General features: G+C 40.4%; 1 protein-coding gene across 1 annotated transcript; it reads right to left on the bottom strand.

The window, feature by feature from the left end:
* Positions 1-2,137: 2,137 nt before the first annotated feature.
* On the bottom strand, positions 2,138-20,053 carry LOC128517011 (glutathione S-transferase C-terminal domain-containing protein-like; the record flags this gene model as incomplete). Its single annotated transcript, XM_053490741.1, has 3 exons — positions 19,633-20,053; positions 19,070-19,507; positions 2,138-2,395 (listed from the first exon to the last, which is right to left on the bottom strand). Coding segments are annotated over exons 1-3 (1,113 nt in total), but the record flags the coding sequence as incomplete, so codon positions are not given.
* Positions 20,054-23,658: the final 3,605 nt, after the last annotated feature.

Here is a 23,658-nt window from a genome sequence, read left to right as displayed (position 1 = left end):
GAGATGAACATGTGTAAATAGTTCAGAGTGCGCCACCTGCAGGATTATAACGAAACAGCGACGTTTTACCGCCTTAAACGCTTCCAGGCGAGGGCGCGGGGCTTCTGCACGTGATTTTGGACTAATTAGCGCCGGCGGTGTTCTGAGACTGGTCTAAGTGTGTGTAATGAGTGTGTTTGAGACCAAGCTAAAGAAAAACGCAGGTGATTTTTTATAATGTAACGCTACAAAATGGGGACTGTTGCTCCAACCGTTTATATCAGTCACCGACCCGACAAACAAACTGAAAAAATGGCCAATTCTGCCCGATCAACCGGTTCATCTCTATTATAATGTTTTTTTAATCAATTTTTTTAAACGACCCCCCCCCCCCCCATCTCTATACATCCCTAAAATACTACCATCCCAAAGCCACTGAACAGCTTGCTAGCTAGCTAGCTCAAGCTCTGACTAGCACTACTCTTGCACACTGGCTAACGTGAGGATGTGCTTCAAGTAAAGAAAGAATTCAAACAACTTCTAAAATGCTGTAATAAAATACGTTCTGTCATAAATAAAAAAATAATTAATTCCATTAAGAAATAAGGTGTTGTGTGCCTTTATACATCCCCACTAGCTTAGTTTGTCAGATTTGCATAGCAACAAGATTAACATATACCGTTAGCATGTGCCATGTTGGTCAAAGTTACCCTTCGAGTTCTTTTTCAATTAAAAACCTAAAGCTCGTCCTCAAAAGTGGAAAAAAGAAGAAAAAGGTCCCAAGGCTTCCCAAATTTTAAAGTTTTTAAAAGATTATTTATGTACAGTATTATAGCTGAATTTCAGACATGAATATTGTCTAGGGTTAAAAATATATATGTTTGTGATTTTTCACTGTAAATAAGTATAAGTATAATATTCAGTATAAGTATAGTTAATATTAGTGTTGTTGAGTATGCGTGCGGTATAAAAGTACACGGATCTACAACAACATTAAAACCTCCTAGGACTTGGGTTCCCCTTGTGCGTGGCTCCGGGGGTACTCTTCTTTGTTTGACGGGGTGTGCTGTGGTGTCTGGTACCAGGGTGTTGACAGGTGACCTGGCGGTGATGTAGGTGTTATGGCTGATCCACGAGTCTATTAACATCCTAATTAACTGAAATCAAAGACATTCTTCATGTCTGGTCTCCATCTGATTATTATTGCAGCCAAATCTTCACTGATTAGGAATAATAGCCATTTATTCCAGACATTTACAATCCATCCCAACCTCAGCCTGCTCTTCACCTCGCCGTCCTTTGCCCGGGACTTGGCCTGACTTTTTTGTGTTGCAAATAAACTTCTGTTGCGAGTCCTGAATATAAATCAAATCGGCTTCCTTATGGCGTCTAGACGTTACAAAACATGAAACCTAACGGCAAAAAAATGACCCGTGAGCCGCAGCAGCTCTGCGAGTGCAAATTTTTTGACGAGAGAGGTCAGGGCAAAGGTCACACGTTCAGATTAGTTCGGGATAGTGAGAGGGAATCGTAAATAATCTCTCTTTACAACAGAGCTGATTAGAAGAGCATCGTGTCTGTAACCAGCGGGCAGTGATGAGCTGATCTTCACCCAGAGAGTTTAAGAGTAACTGTATGAGTGAGCAGGTGTACAGCTTTCTGCAAAAAGTGGAAGGTGAGTGTGCGCACACACACACACACACACACTTAAGACCTAGAACAGTTGCTCTGCAGCAGCTGTTGATTACAATGTGCGTGCTAAGAGAATTTCCTCATTAACATACAGCCAGCAAACCATATAAAACCACTTTACCCAGGATATATGGCCTAATTTAGCTGGCACAAGCCTCTTCTTTTAAGTGCAAAGTGCAGAGAGCCGTATAAGCTTGGATAGCGGCGGCAGAGTTATAGCCTGAGCGCGGCCCACTGGAGGGCATAAATCCGTTAAAGCTGCTCCTGCAGATCCGACAGGGTCATAAAGTGAGCGGAGCAACATTCTAATGGAAGGAGATTCTCTCAGACACTGACGGGTTCAGCAGAGCAGGAAAGAGGAACCTCTCACTGCCCAGTCAGAGCGACTGTTTATAAAAGAAGGACCCTGAAACTTAGAGACGGATTAAGAGGAAATAAGTTCAAAGAAAGTTTCTATCTTGATTACCTGGAGTTTCCCGAGCGTGGGTCTGGGTCCTCCCAGGAAGTGCTCTCCAGACGGCGCAGGGACGTCCCGCTGTGACTCGAGGACACGAGGAGCGTCTGGCTGAGTCGAAACAGGCCACGGCACCCGCGGCTCGAACAGAGCCATCCCACAATCCTTTGAGGCACGTCGGACCCCTGGCACTTCCTGCACGCGTTGGTACCAGCGGAGCAGCAGAGGGAGCTGGAGCAGGACGTGAGGGGCGCGAGTCTGCAGTGAGAGCTGGAACCAGAGAGACTCGGCGTTAAACAGAGAACCAGAGGAACATTAGAGGAGATTCTAGTTAACCGAGGGCTGTGAGGGCTTTCTGAAGATTTAGCGCTCTCCTTACATTTTTAAAATCTTTCCAATATAGTAGCGAATACATTTCCCTTAAAAAAAAGGATTCTGTTTCACTGAATAATCCACGACTTGATGAATATGTAAGGCCTATCGACCCCTGGATCAGGTGACACCCGGTTTCCCCAGGACTGCTATTGGCGTGTCGGCTCTTCACATCTCAGATTCCCCAAACGAAAACAGGACTCGCTGAGGCCAGGGGGAGAAACGAAAGGCATGAAAAATGAAGAATGGTTTCTGAAACAATGATTGAAAAAAAAATAAAAAACTACACAGCAAAAACAGGTTCTAGTATATTATGACTGAAATAAAGCGTCTCACATCGGAGCACGTTTCACACAGCGCTGTAAAGCCAGAGTTTATTTGGTTTCAGTATAAACTTGTGTTTTCTTGTATTTCTGGTGGATTGTGTCTGCAGTTTTATTAGTAAATCTGTTCATATCGGCGACGCCTTCATCTGCCTTTTGAGCAAAACTCTGCTACAGTAAGTAAGACTGAGCGCCGGATTCACACAGACACTTCACATTCGCTAAGTCACATCCGCGACCACATTTCAGCCGTTCACACAACATGCGCTTGTGGTTGTGGTTTGTGATCTCAGTAATTCATGAGTGAAATAAAGCGGCTCGCATCGGCGCACACTTTCACTTTGCAAACGGCAGCGTTTATTTAGCGAGTAAATGTTTGTGTTTTGTTGTTTTTTTGGGTATTATTATTGATTTTACATTTCGTCTGCTCTGCAAAAGCTTCCTCTATTTATGACTGAAATGAATCTGTTCATCTCGCTACGTGTTTTTATCTCACCTTATGTTGAAAAGTGAAATTTATCTCAAGAGTCACGACACATGTGGAATCATCATAACGGCTGAATGTTTGTGCAATGAGTTCATGTTTATTTTTTACTATTTGTATAAAGTAGAAAATAAATGTGTTCACATAAGAATAACTTGACTCTTACCCACACAGAAATAAAATAGTTATATAATTAAATTAGATGTCACATGGACTTTACAGAACAATTAAGTGATTTTTTTCATATATGCCAGTTAGAAAGCTGGGGACAGAAGTGTGTGAGATAAAGTCGGCTGTTTTTCATCCAGCAGTAAAATAAAACATTGGGAATTTTAGATTATGAAGTTATTTCTACAGCCGGAACAGAACTGAAAACGGATCAATAAAACCCGATCAGACGACGGGATCAGTAGACTGAGGTACGGGGATTAAATGTTGCTTGTAATATCTTAAACATTTATACATGGCTTCAGATTCATAATTATAAAGATTTAGGAGAACACACACACATACACACACACACACACACGTTACTGAAATGGCTGGATAAAAGATTATCCGTGTTTGACGGAAGCTGCTGTGAGACAGGAAGTGTGTAGTTCTGTTTCAGAGGAATCACAGCGTGTGTGAAGCAGCAGTGCGGTGAAGGTCTAACAGGAGAAACACAGACATACAGAGATGTTTAATTAATCCATCAAAGTGTCTCAACAAAGACTGAACAATCCTGCAGCCATCAACACCTCTATATCCGTCCTGTCTCTCCCAACAGACGGAGAGAAAAGAGAGGAAGCGACGGAGATGAGAGGAGAATCAAGGAGACACTGCTGAGAAACAGAGAGACAGACCAAGACGGAGAGAGAGACAGAAAGAAAGACAGACAGAGACAAAAAGAGAGAGACAGAAACAGAGAGACAGACAAAGACAGAGAGAGAGACAGAAAGAAAGACAGACAGAGACAGAAAGAGAGACAGAAAGAAAGACAGACAGAGACAGAAAGAGAGAGACAGAAAGAGACAGAGCCAGAAAGAGAGACAGAGAGACAAAAAGAGATCTAACTTACGAAGATGAGACTAAGAAGCTTAAATTCACTTAAATATCAGGAACGACGCTACAGAAAATAAATTAATTGTGTCAGACATTTGATTGTGATGGCGTTCAGGTGAATTCCAAACCCTGTCAGAATATCTACAAGGATCACAGCATTAAACTCCTACAAAAGGCTCAGCCTTTGTCAGGCCACGGTTGTAAATAAGAAACCTGTTCTTAATCTGTCTTGCCTGGTTAAATAAAGGTAAAAAAAAAAAAAAAAAAAAAACATTCAAGCAGAAACAAGAATAGGGAAAGAAAACTGAAAAAGAAATAAAAAAAGGGAGACGATTACCCACAATTCCGCAGCGCAAGACAGAGAGAAAGATGTATCTGTTTCTTCAGTACTTGGATTAATCCTCACCCCCCCCCCCAAAAAAAAAAACAAAACAAAAAAAAACAAGATGTCCAGTGATGTAAACATTAAAGCACTTTTTTGTAAGTCACTCTGGATAAGAGCGTCCCCCCAATGCCTAAATGTAAAAACCGTTGGCTCAGTTGTGATCACGTGACGTTCGGCGTCAAAACAAGAAGCGCATGCGTAATACATGACTTAGTACTCGTAAACCAAGACTTGTTTGTTGCACGTTGTCAAAATGTATTAGAAATCTTTGTTCATCTTGCGGAACACTCGCAAATCGCGTTACTCGCAATCCGAGGTTCCACTGTAATAGTAAAAACGAGAAAAAAAAAGATAAAAGGGAGAAATTGAAAAAAGGAGAAAGAAAGTAGAAAGAAAGCTTAATGTACATTGAAAGAAGAAAAAAAGGCAAGAGATTAAATTACATCCAACTGAGAAAGAAAAAGGGAGAAAGAAAGAAAGAAAGAAAGAAAGAGTAAAGAAGTAAAGAGACGGACTGACAGACTGACTGCAGGAGAGACGGCTGAAAATGTAAATGTTTTTTCAATAATTCAGTGAATCAAAAAACCATCAGAATTTTCTGGATGTTTCTTTCTCACTGCATCCCGAGTCCAAACCCACATGAACAGCGATGACGTTTGTTTTTAAACGGCTCAGGTTCCACTTTCCAGCGGGTTTACACACGTTACTTTATCAGACGAACGATAAAGGACACACGCGGGTTCAGCCTCAGGACTGGTGTGATAAATATGCCTTACACATGCCAACACGCCCTCGTGCCCACACGCCCCCGTGCCCCCGTGCCAACACGCCCTCGTGCCCACACGCCCCCGTGCCAACATGCCCTCGTGCCCACACGCCCTCGTGCCCGCTCCCAGCTCTGGGGTGAAGCAGGGTGAAACACACATTTGCATATGTAATGTTGCAGTAAGTCATTCTGATCAAATGCTGTAATGACTTTTCACTCTGCTGCAGATGAGATATTGACGCGGTGACCCGTGTGCCCGCCGAAACGTGTTCCCCGGGTATCATTTCACCATCAGGATTAAAGTGTAGAAACACAGAAGCTGAATTATTTACACCAGTTTTGACCTTTAGGATTAAAGCGTAGATGGTCGTGAGCGTATTTTAATGAATATATTATTATTAATATTAACTATAAACCAGAGTATAAATGATTTCACACAAACGGCTACCTCGTGTCGACTAACTGGACTGTGAGACCAGCGCTGTGAGAGCGCAACAGCTCTGTGTTCACGTTTCAGCTCCAGGAATCGTTCCCTGCACTGAATCTGTTACTGTGATTACTATGGGATGTCAGTCAATCATTCCCTAAGTTGCCATGGCAACAAGCAAAGCTTTCCCAAGCCACAGCACTTATTAATGAATATTAATATATTAATGAATTATTTTTATTAATTAATATTCTTTTCTTGTTTTAACTATACTTGTGACTATTTTATAAAACCCATATCACACTCACACTCATGCCGTCGTACAGAATATTAGTTTACAGAAATATATTTTAGTTCTGAGTCACTGGAGCGACGCGCTCACACGTGAGATACAACGTAAATAAAATCTAACGCAATCTCTTTACACTGATGATCAGAAGACTGGTGTTCCTCACAACCACACTCTCAACAACAACAACAACAACAACAACAACAACAACAACATGCGCCGTATACAGACGGTACGCAGAAGTCAGTTTAAATAAAAAATAGAACAGTTGTGGGTTTTTATTCTTCTTTGTGAGACCTCAGGACTGGAGGTTAAATCTCTCCATCAAGTTTTCATCACCAGCCTGTGAGCTTCTGAACGCTCCGTTAATACAACCGCATTTATAGACTGAAGAGACGAAAAAAAAAAAAAAAACTAATATAGACAAAGATATACATCATAAAGAACAGGAAAAAAGAAGGTAAAGAAATCAATATAGAAAAAAACAAAGGTAAATAAGAAAAAAAAGAAAGAAGGAAGGAAAAAAGGTAATAGAGAAAAATATATATAAAGTACAAAGCAGAATATAAAAGAATAAAGAAAAAGAAAAAGAAAGAAAGATAACCGGACAAAATACATATAAATTACAAAGAAGAGTAAAGAGAAAAGTAAATCTAACAAACAAAAAACATAAAAGAGAGAGAGAGAGAGAGAGAGAGAGAATAGAGGGAAACTAAGTATACGTATAAATTAGAGAACAGTATAAAAAAAAATTTAAATAAAGACAGAAAGAAAGAAAGTAAGCTGGACATCAGAAACAACAGAAAAAAAAGTGGGGAAGCAAATAAACAGAAAGAGCACTGAAGAAAGTAAGAAAAAGAAATAAGAAAATTGAGTCTCAGCACAATGTTATGATTTTCAATACAAATTATTAAAATGTAAAAATGATACGCGTTCCTAATGAGAGACACGACGGCAGAATCAAACACTCAGTGTCTTAATAACGCGTCACTCCCGCTCCGATGTTCCTCTGACTCCCTTCCTCGGGATGAACACACTTTTTTACTTAGAGCACACAGACACAGACAGACAGACAGACAGACACACACACACACACACACACACACACACAAAGTGTAGGAGCTCCTGAGATGAAGAGATTTTGGTTTGTTCCACTGACACACAGGCCCTCTGCAGCACAGCGTCACTGAGGCGTGATACACACACACACAGGCTGCAGGCGCTGACTCAGTGCTGTCCAGCGAGGATAAAAGCCAGGATCTGGCAATTTTGTCAAAAGTGAGTTTAGACACATTAGGGGTGAATTCTGTCATGTGGATCGGAGCGAGAGCTCGGCTGTAATACAGACAGAGGGAAGGAGGACCTGCTGCTGCACTTAAACACACTCTTAAGCCCCTGCAGGAGAACAGCACACCTACAATCTCTCTCTCTCTCTGCCGGACGTGATCCTGATGCTCTTCTCCTGCTGTGACTCGTCTCACCTCCACACCTGCCTGATTCATCCTGCTGCTCCGCTCCTCCGGCTCCTCCATGTGCTGCACTCGTGACTCATCTCCTGCAGATGTGAAGAATCCTACATCTTACATCCACACCCGACAGATCGCACTTCCCCAAAAATCACACTTTCCTGCTCTTGTGCGCTAGTCAAAAAAATCTCATCTCAGCATCTCGATTCACTTCACACGATGCGTTTAACCCCAGACTCCTCTCTCACCAAGCAGCTTTACGGGAATAAAAGTGCTGGAAATAGATACGTAAAACATATTTGAAAAAAATACAAAGCTTTAACAATTTGTCCCCGGTGGTGACTGTGGTGAAGAAAACTCCCTGAGACAACATCAGGAAGAACCAGTTTGTAAGTCAGGGACTTCCTATAGTGGAATGAAATGCTTTATTGCACAGTACTCCTGTTTCAGTTTAACTGGTTCTTAATGAAACACTAGGTTCAGCTCACTCAGTTCAGTCGTGTCTTTACAAATCAATTGCATATTATCTTCCATAAACTAGATGATGATAAACAAGGTGATAAAGTCATAGAATACCTTTAGTCTTTTTTAACCTTTTTACATTTAAATATCATGTTCTTCCTGTCATGTAACAATCTGATGTGTGTAATGTTATAAAAGTTGTCTTCCTGCCCTCAGGTGTGATTGTGAAGTTGCCTCTGTGCTCCTGTTATTTGTAAATCATTCAAGGTAATTACTGCAATGCCCCCTGGGACATGAAACTCACACGCTGTGTTTTTATAGGTATGATGTCATATATAATAAGCGTCGAGTTTCCTTTTCATAACTGATCTACATCCTGAACATCCATAAAGGTGATCTGTGACAGTGAATACTGTATAATTAAAAATGTACAGAAAATCGCAATGCTGTGTATTTTTTGTTAACATTTAAAATATTCATATTTATAGTTTCAGATTTAAAACTGAGCAAAATGTTCCACACAAGACGTTTTTTTTTTGGTTATTAACCCTACTGCAGTGGTTCTCAAACATTTTCTGTTATTCCCCACTTAAGGCGGTGGGCGAATTTTCAAGCCCCACTTGTCAACAAAATGATAACGAAAATGGCCAAGTGTACTATTTCTTAAAATATCAATTTCTAAACCAATAAGATTAAATAACACCAAGTTCAAAACAGATAAAATACACGTGCAATTGTTATAACAGACTTACTTCGTCACTTATCTAGAGCTTTTTTTCAAAGAAGTCGAGTGGCTTATTAACGTGACTGGGGTGTGTTGTCTCTAAGTGTCTTCCTACTTTGTCTCATGCTGTCTGCTGCCAGCGGTTTAAGACACAAAACACACACAGGTCTCTCCTCTGCCCCACCATCCCCACCATCAATCCAAACGCAACACACAGTACAGTAGGCTTCATCATGTTTTCCTTTCGGCTGGATTTTTAGTTGATTAGGCTGATGATGCTGAATCACCTGCTTTTTTGTGGTCCATGTAACAAATGTATCCATTGATGTTATTATGCTCACTATATACAGTACGCTACTGTGTTATGGTCTAAAAATGTCCCCCTGCCACGGATTGCCCCCCCCACACACACACATAATCTCTTTCAAATTATATATTAGAACATAAATTCATAGGTTTATGGTTTACAAATGACAAATTATAACAAATGAATTGAATTATAAAATAAGCAATATAAAAAAATTTGTATAGGAGAAAAATATATAAATTAAGCCTATATATTTTTTCATATACCACATGTATATTTTTATATTGCTTATTTTATAATAAAAATCATTTCCTGTAATTTTTCACAACAAACAATATTTATTTAGTGTAATTTGTGATAAATAATTTGTTATTTGTACATTGACAAACCCCTACAAAATAAATGTGCCATAAAATAATCACTTTGGGGGATTGGTATTAATGGTCTCGACGGCTGTCACGTGCCTAGGGTTAATTATAATAGTAATAATATATTCGATAATAATAAACCTTTGAATGCATGTCCTAATATAATAATTGATAGAGATTATGTAGGGGGGCAATCCGTGGCAGGGGGGCATTTTAGCGCATAACACCTGTTTGTGTCCGCGGTAAAGTTAGTTTGATATTCACATCTCCGAATTCAATAGCTGCGTAAATAAACCCGCGAATAAGATACCCAGATATATTTCCTCTCTACATTGTCTTTAAGCTCCATCCGCCTTAAATTATACATGTTTAAAAGCATACACACCATTATTCTCTACGGCGCAACCAATGATTTAGGGATCATCGCAAAAAACCGCACACCAACAAAAAGCGTAGAACGATATTGATCTTCCCTTCTGTTCAGCGCCTGAAGGATCAAAAAGCAACTTTGTTACCACACTGGAAACTAGAAATGCCAGACTAGTACTGACCGATAAAATATTAATGTTTAACAAAAATACAGAAATATCAGCATACACATTGAAATAAATTAAATGACGTATATAATACAGAATGTTTCCTTATATATTGTTCCTCTGCAATTAACATGCCGACGTTAAACCGTTATTGTTGCACTATGGTTCCTCTTTTTCTCTGATGTTATTTTAATTTACTTGTATTAATGATCCATTTCTTTGTGTGTGATTGTTTAGTTTCAAGTGCCCGATAAAGAAAATAAAGATCATTAAAAAATAAATCAATTAAGAAAAGCATGAATTAGAATAGGCTTTCCTATTATTTTCCATTAATTCCCTCCCGTTCATTGCGCCCCACCTGTCATGTCTGTATTCCCCACTAGTGGGGCGCCACACACTTTGAGAACCACTGCTCTACTGGTTTATCCTGGGACACCTGCCACGCCTCCTTCATTCACTCCAACATTAAAATAAAAAGTAAAATAAAACACTTGTGCCGTCCTCATCCTTCTGCATTTTCCTGTAATATATTTCTCGATATTTATATTCTCCTTCGCAAATTCTATTCCTATTTAAATGTATATACATTTTATTACTGCTTTATATTTTCCGTATGTAAATTTTACCTTTACATTTAATTTTTAAACTTTTGTGTGTGTGTGTAAATTTATTTTAGTGTGGATTTTATTTAAGGCTATTTTTATTTTGTGGTTCACAGTGAGTCACCATAAGGGTTTCATCACACGCCGTCCTGTGTACTGCTGTGTGTGCGAGACAAAGACTATCTGAATTTCAAATCGAATTTGGTTTTTTAGTTTCATTCTGCAGGATCCCAAAACACACACACACACACAAACACACACACACCTCCTGAAGTTTTCTGGCATGCCTTCTTTAACAGCAACAAAAAAAACGAAAAGAAAAAAAAATGATATTATTATTATTATTATTATTATTATAATACCTCACCTATTTTTCAAATCTGCATATATTCATATTCTCATGAGACGCATTATTACTCAAACTGAATAATGTATTTAAATTAGGTTACACCCTTAGTATGATGGAGTAGCTCCACGTTAGAAATGCTCTTGTGAAATTCAAGTACTTGTTGATGTTCCTGATGTGAAAGATGTTCTACAGGATGGAGATTTGGTGCCTGGACCTTGAACTCACAGTCATGCTTATGAACTCAGGATGACATGATTGTGCTTCATGACACGGTCCATCATCTCTGACCTTGTGTCCAAAACAACCTCAAGTTTCTGTTCTTGGCTGATAGAAATGAGTCCTGATATGGTCTGAACCGGTTCCGCTCTACGGTGAGATTTTTAAGTTAAGCCTTTATTCATCACATACAGTGGTGTGAAAAACTATTTGCCCCCTTCCTGATCTCTTATTCTTTTGCATGTTTGTCACACAAAATGTTTCTGATCATCAAACACATTTAACTATTAGTCAAAGATAACACAAGTAAACACAAAATGCAGTTTTTAAATGATGCTTTTTATTATTTAGGGAGAAAAAAAAACCAAACCTACATGGCCCTGTGTGAAAAAGTAATTGCCCCCTGAACCTAATCACTGGTTGGGCCACCCTTAGCAGCAATAACTGCAATCAAGCGTTTGCGATAACTTGCAACGAGTCTTTTACAGCGCTCTGGAGGAATTTTGGCCCACTCATCTTTGCAGAATTGTTGTAATTCAGCTTTATTTGAGGGTTTTCTAGCATGAACCGCCTTTTTAAGGTCATGCCACAACATCTCAATAGGATTCAGGTCAGGACTTTGACTAGGCCACTCCAAAGTCTTCATTTTGTTTTTCTTCAGCCATTTAGAGGTGGATTTGCTGGTGTGTTTTGGGTCATTGTCCTGCTGCAGCACCCAAGATCGCTTCAGCTTGAGTTGACGAACAGATGGCCGGACATTCTCCTTCAGGATTTTTTGGTAGACAGTAGAATTCATGGTTCCATCTATCACAGCAAGCCTTCCAGGTCCTGAATAAGCAAATCAACCCCAGACCATCACACTACCACCACCATATTTTACTGTTGGTATGATGTTCTTTTTCTGAAATGCTGTGTTACTTTTACGCCAGATGTAACGGGACACGCACCTTCCAAAAAGTTCAACTTTTGTCTCGTCGGTCCACAAGGTATTTTCCCAAAAGTCTTGGCAATCATTGGGATGTTTTTTAGCAAAATTGAGACAAGCCTTAATGTTCTTTTTGCTTAAAAGTGGTTTGCGCCTTGAAAATCTGCCATGCAGGCCGTTTTTGCCCAGTCTCTTTCTTATGGTGGAGTCGTGAACACTGACCTTAATTGAGGCAAGTGAGGCCTGCAGTTCTTTAGATGTTGTCCTGGGGTCTTTTGTGGCCTCTCGGATGAGTTGTCTCTGCGCTCTTGGGGTAATTTTGGTCGGCCGGCCACTCCTGGGAAGGTTCACCACTGTTCCATGTTTTTGCCATTTGTGGATAATGGCTCTCACTGTGGTTCGCTGGAGTCCCAAAGTTTTAGAAATGGCTTTATAACCTTTACCAGACTGATAGATCTCAATTACTTTTGTTCTCATTTGTTCCTGAATTTCTTTGGATCTTGGCATGATGTCTAGCTTTTGAGGTGCTTTTGGTCTACTTCTCTGTGTCAGGTAGCTCCTATTTAAGTGATTTCTTGATTGAAACAGGTGTGGCAGTAATCAGGCCTGGGGGTGACTACAGAAATTGAACTCAGGTGTGATAAACCACAGTTAAGTTATTTTTTAACAAGGGGGGCAATCACTTTTTCACACAGGGCCATGTAGATTTGGAGGGTTTTTTTTCCCCCTTAATAACGTAAACCATCATTTAAAAACTGCATTTTGTGTTCAATTATGTTATCTTTGACTAATAGTTAACGGTTTTTGATGAGCAGAAACATTTAAGTGTGACAAACATGCAAAAGAATAAGAAATCAGGAAGGGGGCAAATAGTTTTTCACACCACTGTATATATCACAGCACAGTGAAATTCCTTCTTCGCATATCCCGGTGTAACTGGGGTCAGAGCGCAGAGTCAGCCATGATACAGCGTCCCTGGAGCAGACAGGGTTAAGGGCCTCGCTCAAGGGCCCAACAGTGACAACCAGGTGAAGCTAGGGATCGAACCGCCGACCTTCGGATCAGTAACTCAGTGCCTTAGCCCTCTGAGCACCACTGCCCCTAAAGCTTATAGGACCAGGTAGTCTCCCATCCAAGCACTAACCAGGGCCAAGCCTGCTTAGCTTTCTAAATCAGACTAGATCAGGCACCTTCATACCAGCATGTCTGATTTGCTCATCATAACTGTCCAGCCGTTCTCTGTTGGTCGTTTCCCTCCACCACACTGTGATGTGACTCTTTGGTGCTCCGTACTGAGCGACTCTACAGTTTAAACCCCAGCAGATCAGCCCAGTCAGGTCAGGGTATTTGTATAGTCCATCTAAAACCACACCAGTTGACCCAGCAGTTGTTCTGTTGCTTTCCAGTGGAACATTTTATGTATACAGCATAAACCAGGCCCTCAGCATACGAAGGTGAGTCCTTACGGTGAGATTTTATATTGTGAATCACACACTGTGCGACGGGAGAGAACTGCTTCAAGAACGAACCTGAGGGAGGCTCCTTTGCTCTCCACCGACACAAACACGTCTTCAGCAGCTCCCAGATGTGCACACGAGTTATGCACAACTTCGGCCCAACGGCTCGTAAACTGAAGATGCTTTTGTACGCCGAGGTAAATTTCATGAAAAGTCTTACGGTTGCACGGCGAGCTGTGCGAGAGATACCCTCAATTATGTTCATATTAAATTAAATAATTCTGATTAAACTAATTTAAAAATATATTAAATAAAATGGGATCAAATGGCTGCAAACGTGTTGTTTCTGTACCAGCCTCAGCAGCGACCTCATTTCCCCTCTCGTCTGTTCCAACCCCTCAGCATCAGCATCATCAGTTACTAATCACCTCCTGATCATCATCTGCACCGTCGTGTGTAAAAGTTAGTGCCCACTCTTTTTATTCTAGGTTTCTTTCATATCAGGTCTCAGTTTTATGCAAATAAAACCACAGACGAGCATCAACATATAAAATTTTGTCACGGTGCCATTATTTATTTAATTAAATGAAGCCCGGGGGTGTGTGTGTGTGTGTTGGGATCACATTTTTTTCCCCCATTCTGATGGTTGATGTAAACATTATCTGTATCCGTACGATCCCACGCGCTGCACTTCTGTTCCACAGCCGACTGATTAGATAACTGTGTGTGTGTGTGTGTGTGTGTGTGTGTGTGTGTGTGTGTACAAATGTTCCAGATAAAGTGTTTACTGACGTGAAAATTCAGCACAAAACTAAATCTTCCATTAAAAACAGTTGAGTCTGGTCTCCAGTACAGAAGCCCGTATCGAGTCATGTGTTTCTTCTGGGCTCTGCCTCGTTCACTCATCTCTCTCTCTCTCTCTCTCTCTCTCTATACAGAGGGGCGAGACCACCCCGGAGCAGAGAACTTGTCTCGCATGAGCTGACCCAAAAACCACCCTTAGTGCACCTTTAGCACGCTCCGAATCCTAGATATGCTTTGGCACAGGAATGGATTTCAACACGCGGGTAGAAAAACGTTATAACAGCGACCTGGCGGCCCGGACTTCACCCGAGAACTAGACAGTCATAATCTGGGATCATATTATCAGTTTAGACATCATGACTGTACACGTACGTAATGTCTCCTACTGAAGGAAAGAAAAACTGTCAGATAAACATCATCCAGGTAAACAACTGACCTGATCGTTTCTCTCTTGTCCAAATAAATATATTCTACCATTTATTACGCAGTAACACATCTAACCAATTACAGACGAGACTAAATTCTTGTAGCCAATCATAACGCAGAAGGCGGGATTCAACAGAAAAGAATTGAAGTCTAAACCATCCTTAAAATCAATTAGAAATCCTTTGTTTTCTTTCTCCATCCGTTATATAAATCACTAGAGAGGGTCGAACCCCAACACACATTAAAGAAGGGTTACGTTCTGATTACCTGATGGCACAGAGGATATAAACTCACATTAGAAACAGTTCATTAGGAATCAAAGATAAGAGATTTTAACCAGACTGAAGAAATAATGTCTTTGTAAACTAGAAGCAGGAAAACAAATCGATTCGGTTAGGAGTCACAATTCTCTGATTCATGTCTCACACTGACTCCTAAAACTCTTTATACATAATAATAGAGATGAAGCGGTCGATCAGTCAGTGATCAGAATCGTCTGTTTTTTCAGTGTGATTAGTCATGACTGATATAAACGCTCCTGTACCGAGCACAGAAGCTTCCGGGTGACGCGACAGAAACACATTTCTATAGCGTTACATTATCAAACCATGTGCACTGAAATCCCCGGGTCTGCCTTTTTCTCCAAACACTCATTACACACACTCAGACACCAGTCTCACAACACCGCCAGCGCTAGTCAGTCAGAAAACGCGTCTGTTAGAAGCCCCGCACGCTCTCGGCTAGTAAACCCGCGCGCTCACTGTCGAGTTGTGTTTTGAGACTTTGGAGGCGTTTGAGGCGGTAAAACATCACTGTTTCTTTATAATCCTGCAGGTGGCGCTCTCTCTGAACTATTCACACATGTTCATGCCGTGTGGTCAGAGTGAATCATTCGCTAAGTTTGTTTAGAAATAGTAATGATGGTGGATGATGTAACCGAGATACGCGCGGCTCAGTAACAATTAGGGCTGGGCAATTATTTGAAAAGTAATCGAAATCGACATTCAGAACCTATAATCGATAAAATTTTCCCAGGTCAATTATTTCAATAACGTTCCCTTTGAAAACACTACCGTGTGTGGAGTCACGTGACCCCGCTCCGTTACATTATTCCGCCGACATGTCGAGCATGGAGAGCTTAAACACTGAGACAACTGAGCAACAAGAGCAAAAATTTCTCACTTGTAATATGTGAGCATATTTATAAAACTTGGCAGTAAACAAACAAATAAATAAATAAATAAAATAATCGTTCATTAATCGTAATCGAGTTAAAATGTTCAATTACTCGAGATTTTGATTTTAGGCCAAATCGACCAGCCCTAGTAACAATGTAGCTCCGTGTTTAATTTAATTAGAAATGAAATGTTAAACTATTTAAAGTTAGTTTGTAGTGTTTAAACGCTGCGCTCGGGTTTTAAGGGAGAAAACGAATGTTATAAGGAACGGGATTCGCTTTATTACTCATTACACTTTAAGGTTTAAAATGATAAAATTGGGGGAAATAAAAATATATAATAATATTAAATTGGGATATTTACAGAATGTTAATATTAACGTAACCCGCGTGGTGATGGTGATATTATCGTATCAGTGTTGTGTTGTCACATGACGTTATTGTCAGCGACCTGAAGTTTAATCATTTCCACTTTCACACATTACAGAGTGTTTTCTTCTTTTTTAATTTTCCACAACAGTTTACCAACACTATATATATATATTTATTAAGGACCGTGTACTTCTCCACTCAGAGTTTTAGACTTAATGTTGTGAAACACCTCTGAAACAGGTTGTGTTAGCGAGTCCTCCTTTCCTCACACGTTTCACACAAATAGGAACGAGCGCATTAAAATAAAACCTGTGATTTGCGCTGTAACAGCACTCTTATGGAAAATTAAATCAACACCTTTTAACAAAAAATAAGCAGCACGATGGTATAAATCACAGAGCTGATTATTATCCCCAGTAGCAGTAACCTGAACATAACGGCTCTGAGTGTGTGTGTGTGTGTGTGTGTGTGTGTGTGTGTGTTTCCTGAGAACAATAAAGTGACTAACACACTCCTGATGAGGCCAGGCATCTGAACTGCAGGTTAAACTCCGGTAAATTATTCAAAGAGAGACTCCCGGAGTTCAGATGAATCATTTGTGGAAAACAAAATGATAAGAAAAGATTATAATTAACAGTAAATACATTACAGCGGATCTACTGATCTACAGGAATTTACCTCCGTTACCTTCATGCCATCTTCAGGTCCTTTTGTTACCACGGCAACGACTCAAAAACAATAACAGCTTCACAATGGTAAAGTCGCGATTTAAACTACACAAAAATATTCTATTTCAAAAGAAAGAAATTTCTTGTGCATTTTTTTTTAATCAACAGGTGCATAAAGAAGAACACAATTTTGCCTCCTTTGTCAACATTTGAAAGGGAAGAATTAATGTTTTAGAAAATACGAGCTTCAGTAGAACTGTTCCTGTTAATTTGACGACTTTAAGGACGCTCAGGTGCGAGCACGAGCACATTTCCACCCACAGTGTGATTATCTCTCCTGTTTACACTCATCAAACACGATAAACTCTTGTATTCCAGTCTCAGAACAGCTCTGGAAAAACACGAGACGCTAAAAGACCAGACACGAGCGATACAGAGGTGTAGAGAGACGCACGACAACATGACCTCACTTCTACTTCACAGTTCACTCTCATGATGTTTTTGTCGTTGATTGTTTCTCTTTTTTTTTTATCCTCCATTTCAGTTTCTCCCTGAAGGTGTGACACTGACCCCACTCTGACACTAGGGGGAGCAGGGACAATCTGTGTGCTGATTCGGTGATCCACAAGAATCGCCTGGTTTTCAGTCTGATCGATCGTGATCAGGTGATCGGACTCAGATATAAACCATTCTGTCCTGAGCGCAGAAGCTTCTGAGTGACGCGACAGAAACACATTTGTACAGCGTTACATTATTAAAATGATCATCTCGCGCGTGCTAAAATCCTACAATCAGCCTTTTTCTCCAAACTCTGTGAGTGAACTAATCTCAGTGTCAAGTTGGGTTTCGAGACTTTGGAGACGTTTGAGGCGATCTAACGTCAGTTTCTTTATAATCCTACAGGTGGCGCTCTCTGAACTATTCCCACATGTTCATCGAGTGTGGAATCAGTAAATACTGTGCAAAACCACAGATAGTTATTTAACTTATTTGAAGTAACCCCACACCCTACTGCACTTACTGTTAACCTTTTTCTTAAAAAAAAAAAAAAAAAAAAAACATCTTACTCCATTTATTTGTCGTGTTCTCATCTCTCCTGGAAGCTCCGTCACTAAAACTAATTCCTGCCAATAAAACTCTGATTCAGTGAAGTTTGTTTAGAAATAATAATTCTGGCTGATAACAATGTTAAAATGTAACTTTGTGAAAATTTAATTATTTTAATATAAAGGTAAACATTAAATGTTTAGAAATTGTGATACTTGTAGAGCGGTGAATTTGAATCGAATCAGCACCGAGGTTGAGTTTGGTGATAATATTGTAGAGGTGACGAGTGATTCCCGTCTCTGCGCGTTTTCAAGGTTGAGCGATTAAAATGCCGTGAAATACAAAAAAAGTGGAGGTAAGAGTCCGTCTGATTCAGTAAATAAAAGCTTTTAGACTTTGGATTACGCCTCGATCCGCACATTACTCACTACTGTACGTTTTTTTCATTTAAAAACAGGCCTCAAGATGGCCTCTTTTTTTGTCCAAGCTTTATTTTGTCTACTTTTACAGACAAAACATTACAGTGTGAGATACTGAACACCTCGAACACCTTTTTTTTCTTGCATTCAGTGATATGATGTTTAAGATAAGATGTTTGTTTCCTTTATTGCTGAGCTACATTAGTACTGGCGCCCGAGTATGAACTAAAGAAGCAAGATTCATTTAAGACAACAAACACGAGGGATGTTCAGGTCAAACCGGGACTTGTGAATCAAGGCGTAAAGAGAAACTTTACGTGCAGTGCGGTGATGGGTCCCACCCTCCCTCATTTATGTGGTCTGGGTTTCAAAAGTCCCGGTTTGACCTGAACACGTTTGTAGGTTTAAACCGAGCTGATCTTGGTGGAAGGTTTGTATGAATCTAATCTATTCACTAATCTACTGCAACAACAGACACCCAGACAACTAAATAATCAGTCAAACCGGATCTAGAAGTGTTCTCCTTTACCAGGTACGGATGGACGCACGGCAGCAGCACGGCGTCGGTGAGCGTGAAGTAAAGCCCCTCCGCGAACACGTGCTCCAACTCCGGCAGCTCAGTCGTCTTGACTTTCCTGATCTCAGAGCGCTCTCTGGTGGCGGGACCGGGTGACGCGCCGTCCACAGACAGTTTGGCCAAAGCCGCACTCATCTCCGTCTGTAGATCCTCCTGCTGACCCTCACGTGGCTCAGAGCTTTTCTCCAAGCTCTTCCCGGAGTTCTTCTGCTGTTGAAGCTTGTGACGGCGGAGTTTGTCGTCGTTGTGGACCTTGACCGGTTCGGCCAGACGGCGCTCCAGCTGAAGGAGAGCTTCGGGAAGGTGGAGTCGCTCCTCTGTCGGGTGACGCAGGTGATCCTCGACCGCTGAGGGAATCTCCAGCTCACACAACCTGGTCCAGCGGCTCACCTAAAACAGGCATGGGGTGTAGACGAGTCATTCGTGTTAATAAATACACTACTGTTGATTTGTGAAAATTAAACGTTCACATTTGTTAAATAAAACCACATTTTCTCTCTGCTCTCGAGTCTCACCTCAGCGCAGGCTTTCAGGCAGGTGTTTTTGAAGCCCAGCAGTGAAGCCACATCTCTGCGTCGAGGCTCCGGCAGACAGGTCGTCTGAATGATGTGTCTCAGCACCACCGCCAGTCCGGCTCTACAGAACCGCCCGTCCGGCTCCAGTACGGCCGGCAGACGACACGCCGCCACCAGGGCCGGAGCCTCCGCCCGCTGCACTTCAGACACCACCAGGCTCTCGGGAAGCGAACCTGCCAAAGCCTCTACGCTGCCAGGCTGATCTAAGACCAGGTAGACCCGGAAAGACCTGCACTCGGCGTAGGACAGAAGGAACAGAGCGATGGAGGAGTGGAGAGGAAGAACCGCAGCGCCACCAACGTTAGATACCTCCAGGAAGAGGCTCGGGTCCTCTGGGTTTAAGTCGGAGTGTTTCATACTGATCTGAGCACTGAGGAGGTATGAAAATAAATAAAATAAAATATACCAACGAAATTTAGAGAAAATATGCAGAAACAAAAACTGACATAATAATATGAACATTATCAGTTTATTATAGTTTTTCTGTAGCTTTAATTTAGTTACAGAGACAGAAAGGAAAGCCGGGATATGGACTAGTTGGACTACAGATCAGAAGGTCTCGGGTTCAAACCCCAGCTCCAATTTTATTTGTATAGCACTTTTAACAATCGTCATTGTTGCAAAGCAGCTTTAAACAATCAAAATAATTATTTAAGTCTGTATGGAATGTAAGTGTGCATGAATCAAGATGAGCAGATTGTCTCTGGTGAGCAAGCCGCGAGCGACAGTGACAAGGAAAAACTCCTTGAAATGGTAATAGGAAGAAACCTTGAGAGGAACCAGAAATGAGGGAAGTGGCTCTTAATGCTCAACTGCTCAGACGTATAATGATATAAACGTGAGTCGCTCTGGATAAAGGCGTCTGCCAAATGCCTAAATGTATATTAGAGGATGGTGATGCTGCCTCCTCACACTGTCCAAACCCCACGGTTTCACCATTTAAAAAAAACTTTACTAAACTGTCCTGAATATTAACATTGTGAACGTGTTTCCTACGTCAAAGTCGTGACTCCAGATCCGGATGTGCGCGGCTAATCAGTCTGGACCCAGCCCACACCGTAGTTAAATTAGGGATGCATTGATACTGTGTAATAACCTGCGTGTTAACTGCTTTAAAATAAAAACTGTTATAAACTGATAGTTGTGTCGTCTGTGTGGAGATGGTTACAGCTACAGTACCTGAGATTAAGACTAAACATAGTCAAAGTAGTGTTCCTCTCTGACATGGTTGTCATGGTAACGATGACAGCCGATGAATATGGCGTTGTGATATAACGTCATACCTTTTGAATGATAAATTGTAATTTAAAATGGAGACCCAGTACAATAAAGAGCGACACCGGTGCAACACTAGTGCGTTCTCCATGCACGTCCACCCCGCAGCAGGTTGGAAAATCTACATCTTTCAAAATATCACAAGCGCACCGGACCCGGATCTGTAAATATTAGGTTTGAGAATCCCTGTGAACTATCCTACATCATGTCTGAGACCCTGAGTGAAGGGAAATGGAGACATAAATGGATAAATTGCATTTTATTTTATATATATATATAGTTTGTTTAGTCACAGGTTGCCTAAATACAGGATTTAATAATAACATAAATCCATTAAATCACAGTTCATTCCTATCAGAGTCCAGAATGAAGATTTTTAAATGATGTTGAAGCCTAAAGCCTCCCTGATAATTAACCTGAGGGAACAATTATAATGTAACACCAGGATTAATCATTTAATAACTACCATAAACAAACTAAACTGTCCAATATTTACTATTTATTTCCTTATCAGAACATTATAATATGAATGACATCAACAAATAAACTGAAGTTTGATGCTGTTTGGTCTCATCAATGTGCTAGCTAGCTGATACTGTTAGCAGTGTTAGCATCACCCACATAAACTCCTCATGGCAAATAAAAATGTCCCAAGAAAAGCAAAATATATATATTTAAACATCCATTACTGTAGTGTTGTTGATGTGTATACTCACAGTGTTTAAAATCCGCTCTCAGTAAACTTTAATTCACGTGGAGTTCTAATAGGAATCGGGTGTTACACAAAAAACACTCCGACCTGCAACCGACTGCGCTGGAACGTTCCTACCTCAATAAAACTGTTGTTCCTGCAGTTTTCAGCATAGAAATAAAAGAAAGAAATAAACCAATAAATAAAACTTCAACTAAATAATTCAAATTTTTTAAATCTCCGGGTAAGATTTTTACAATTAACGTATATTTAAGCTGATTAAAAAGTATAGCGTGTGTATTTAAATGTTTATTTGGGAAGATTTGTCTCCATCTAGCGGCGACGCGTTGTCTCTGCAGGAACATCCATAAGGTGGATGCAAATTAAAGGCTTCAGCCTCAACAGGACCTGTTAAACATTTCATCATTTAAAAACAATCTTTTCAATATGTTCCAGCGTCTTGCAGCTGTTTTTTTTTTTATATTTGGCAGATAACATTTTGTTCTGTTACTTAACAATTTTAACCTTAAAGTTTTTAAAACAATTTAAAGCAATTTAAATCTGGGGGAACGTCCAACCTTCCATCGAAATAATACTAACTTTTATTGTCTACTGTCGGAAAAGTAAAACGCTGTTTATTTACAGTATATGTACAGTATAAGAGATGGTTACAGGTACAGTACCTGAGCTCTACTTTTATTATATCTATCAGGTATTACAATAAGGAGTCCAACATCACACAGTACGCTGCAATAATAACAGAGTGGTACAGTGTAATACAACCTACTGTAAGTTATAACAGCATTTCCCCTTGTTTTATCGCTCTTATATCACAGCATCAATTTGATAAGGATTACACTGTCTCACCTCCTGTACAGGGTCACGGGAGACCTAGAGCCTGTCCCAGGGGACTCGAGGCACAAGGCATCATTTATCATTGTGGAACGATGAACAAACTAAACAAACTAAACTGTCCAATATTTACTATTTATTTCCTTATCAGAACATAATAATATGAATGACATCAACAGATAAACTGAAGTTTGATGCTGTTTGGTCTCATCTATGTGCTTTTGTCATTCAAAAGCTCCTGCCATCATTTACACTGTCATCATCTCATCTTTAGGGCCCGAACACTATGACATCATACCGTATCTCTGATAGTCCTGATGTCATGTGAAACGCTCTATTGTTCTTTTAAAGATTTTTTTTTCAGCATTTGGGCCCTTTTGGGCATCTTACAGTAACATCCCCAAATAGTCATGAAAATCAGCACACAGGTCGAAATCTGCTGCTATTCGGATGCCTGAGAGTCTGGGTCCTGGGCGAGGCTCGGGATTTCTCTGCATAGCTCATACACACTGCATTACTCTACCTGGTACGCATTTGATCTCATGGAGCTGATCAACTTTCACTTTGCATGTCATGGGCTCTACTAAACAGGAATCAGTTATTTTGTTTTATTTGCAAAACGCCCCAATGGAATTTGATATACTCCTCCGGGGGGATTTATACGATCGCCACCGAACTCGGCCTGTAGGATCTCAAGACATTCAGGAGGCAAAATTGCGAAGTAATTTTTGTTATTTTAAACAGTTTATTCATGGCGATGTCTTAAACTTATGCCATAAACACGGCTAATACCTCACTGAGTGACATCACATTGAGTGACATCATAGTCTGGTGCTTTTCTTCCAGCAAAACCTTCCTGGAGGTCTGAACATGCCTAAAAAAAAAGCACACACGACGGTACAGGTCAGGTACAGGTACAGGTGCTTGGGCCCGCTCATCATTGCTTTGCAACTGTGTCCTTCTTGAAATGATTATCACAAAAATAACAACAAAAAAAGGGAAAAACACAGCGTGTCATGTTACTGAGGAGGTCTTTGATCTAAAAAAATAAACTGACACTGAACAACAAAGTGCTGTCACTGGAGACTCCTTCCATATATGTTAAACATCTCCTTGCAAAAGAAATAAAAAACATGATTATAAAATCA

Source organism: Clarias gariepinus, unplaced genomic scaffold (assembly GCF_024256425.1).
Source record: "Clarias gariepinus isolate MV-2021 ecotype Netherlands unplaced genomic scaffold, CGAR_prim_01v2 scaffold_31, whole genome shotgun sequence".
Classification (NCBI taxonomy): domain Eukaryota; kingdom Metazoa; phylum Chordata; class Actinopteri; order Siluriformes; family Clariidae; genus Clarias; species Clarias gariepinus.
Note: the sequence above shows the minus strand (reverse complement) of the source record. Positions and strands in the feature narration are given on the sequence as shown.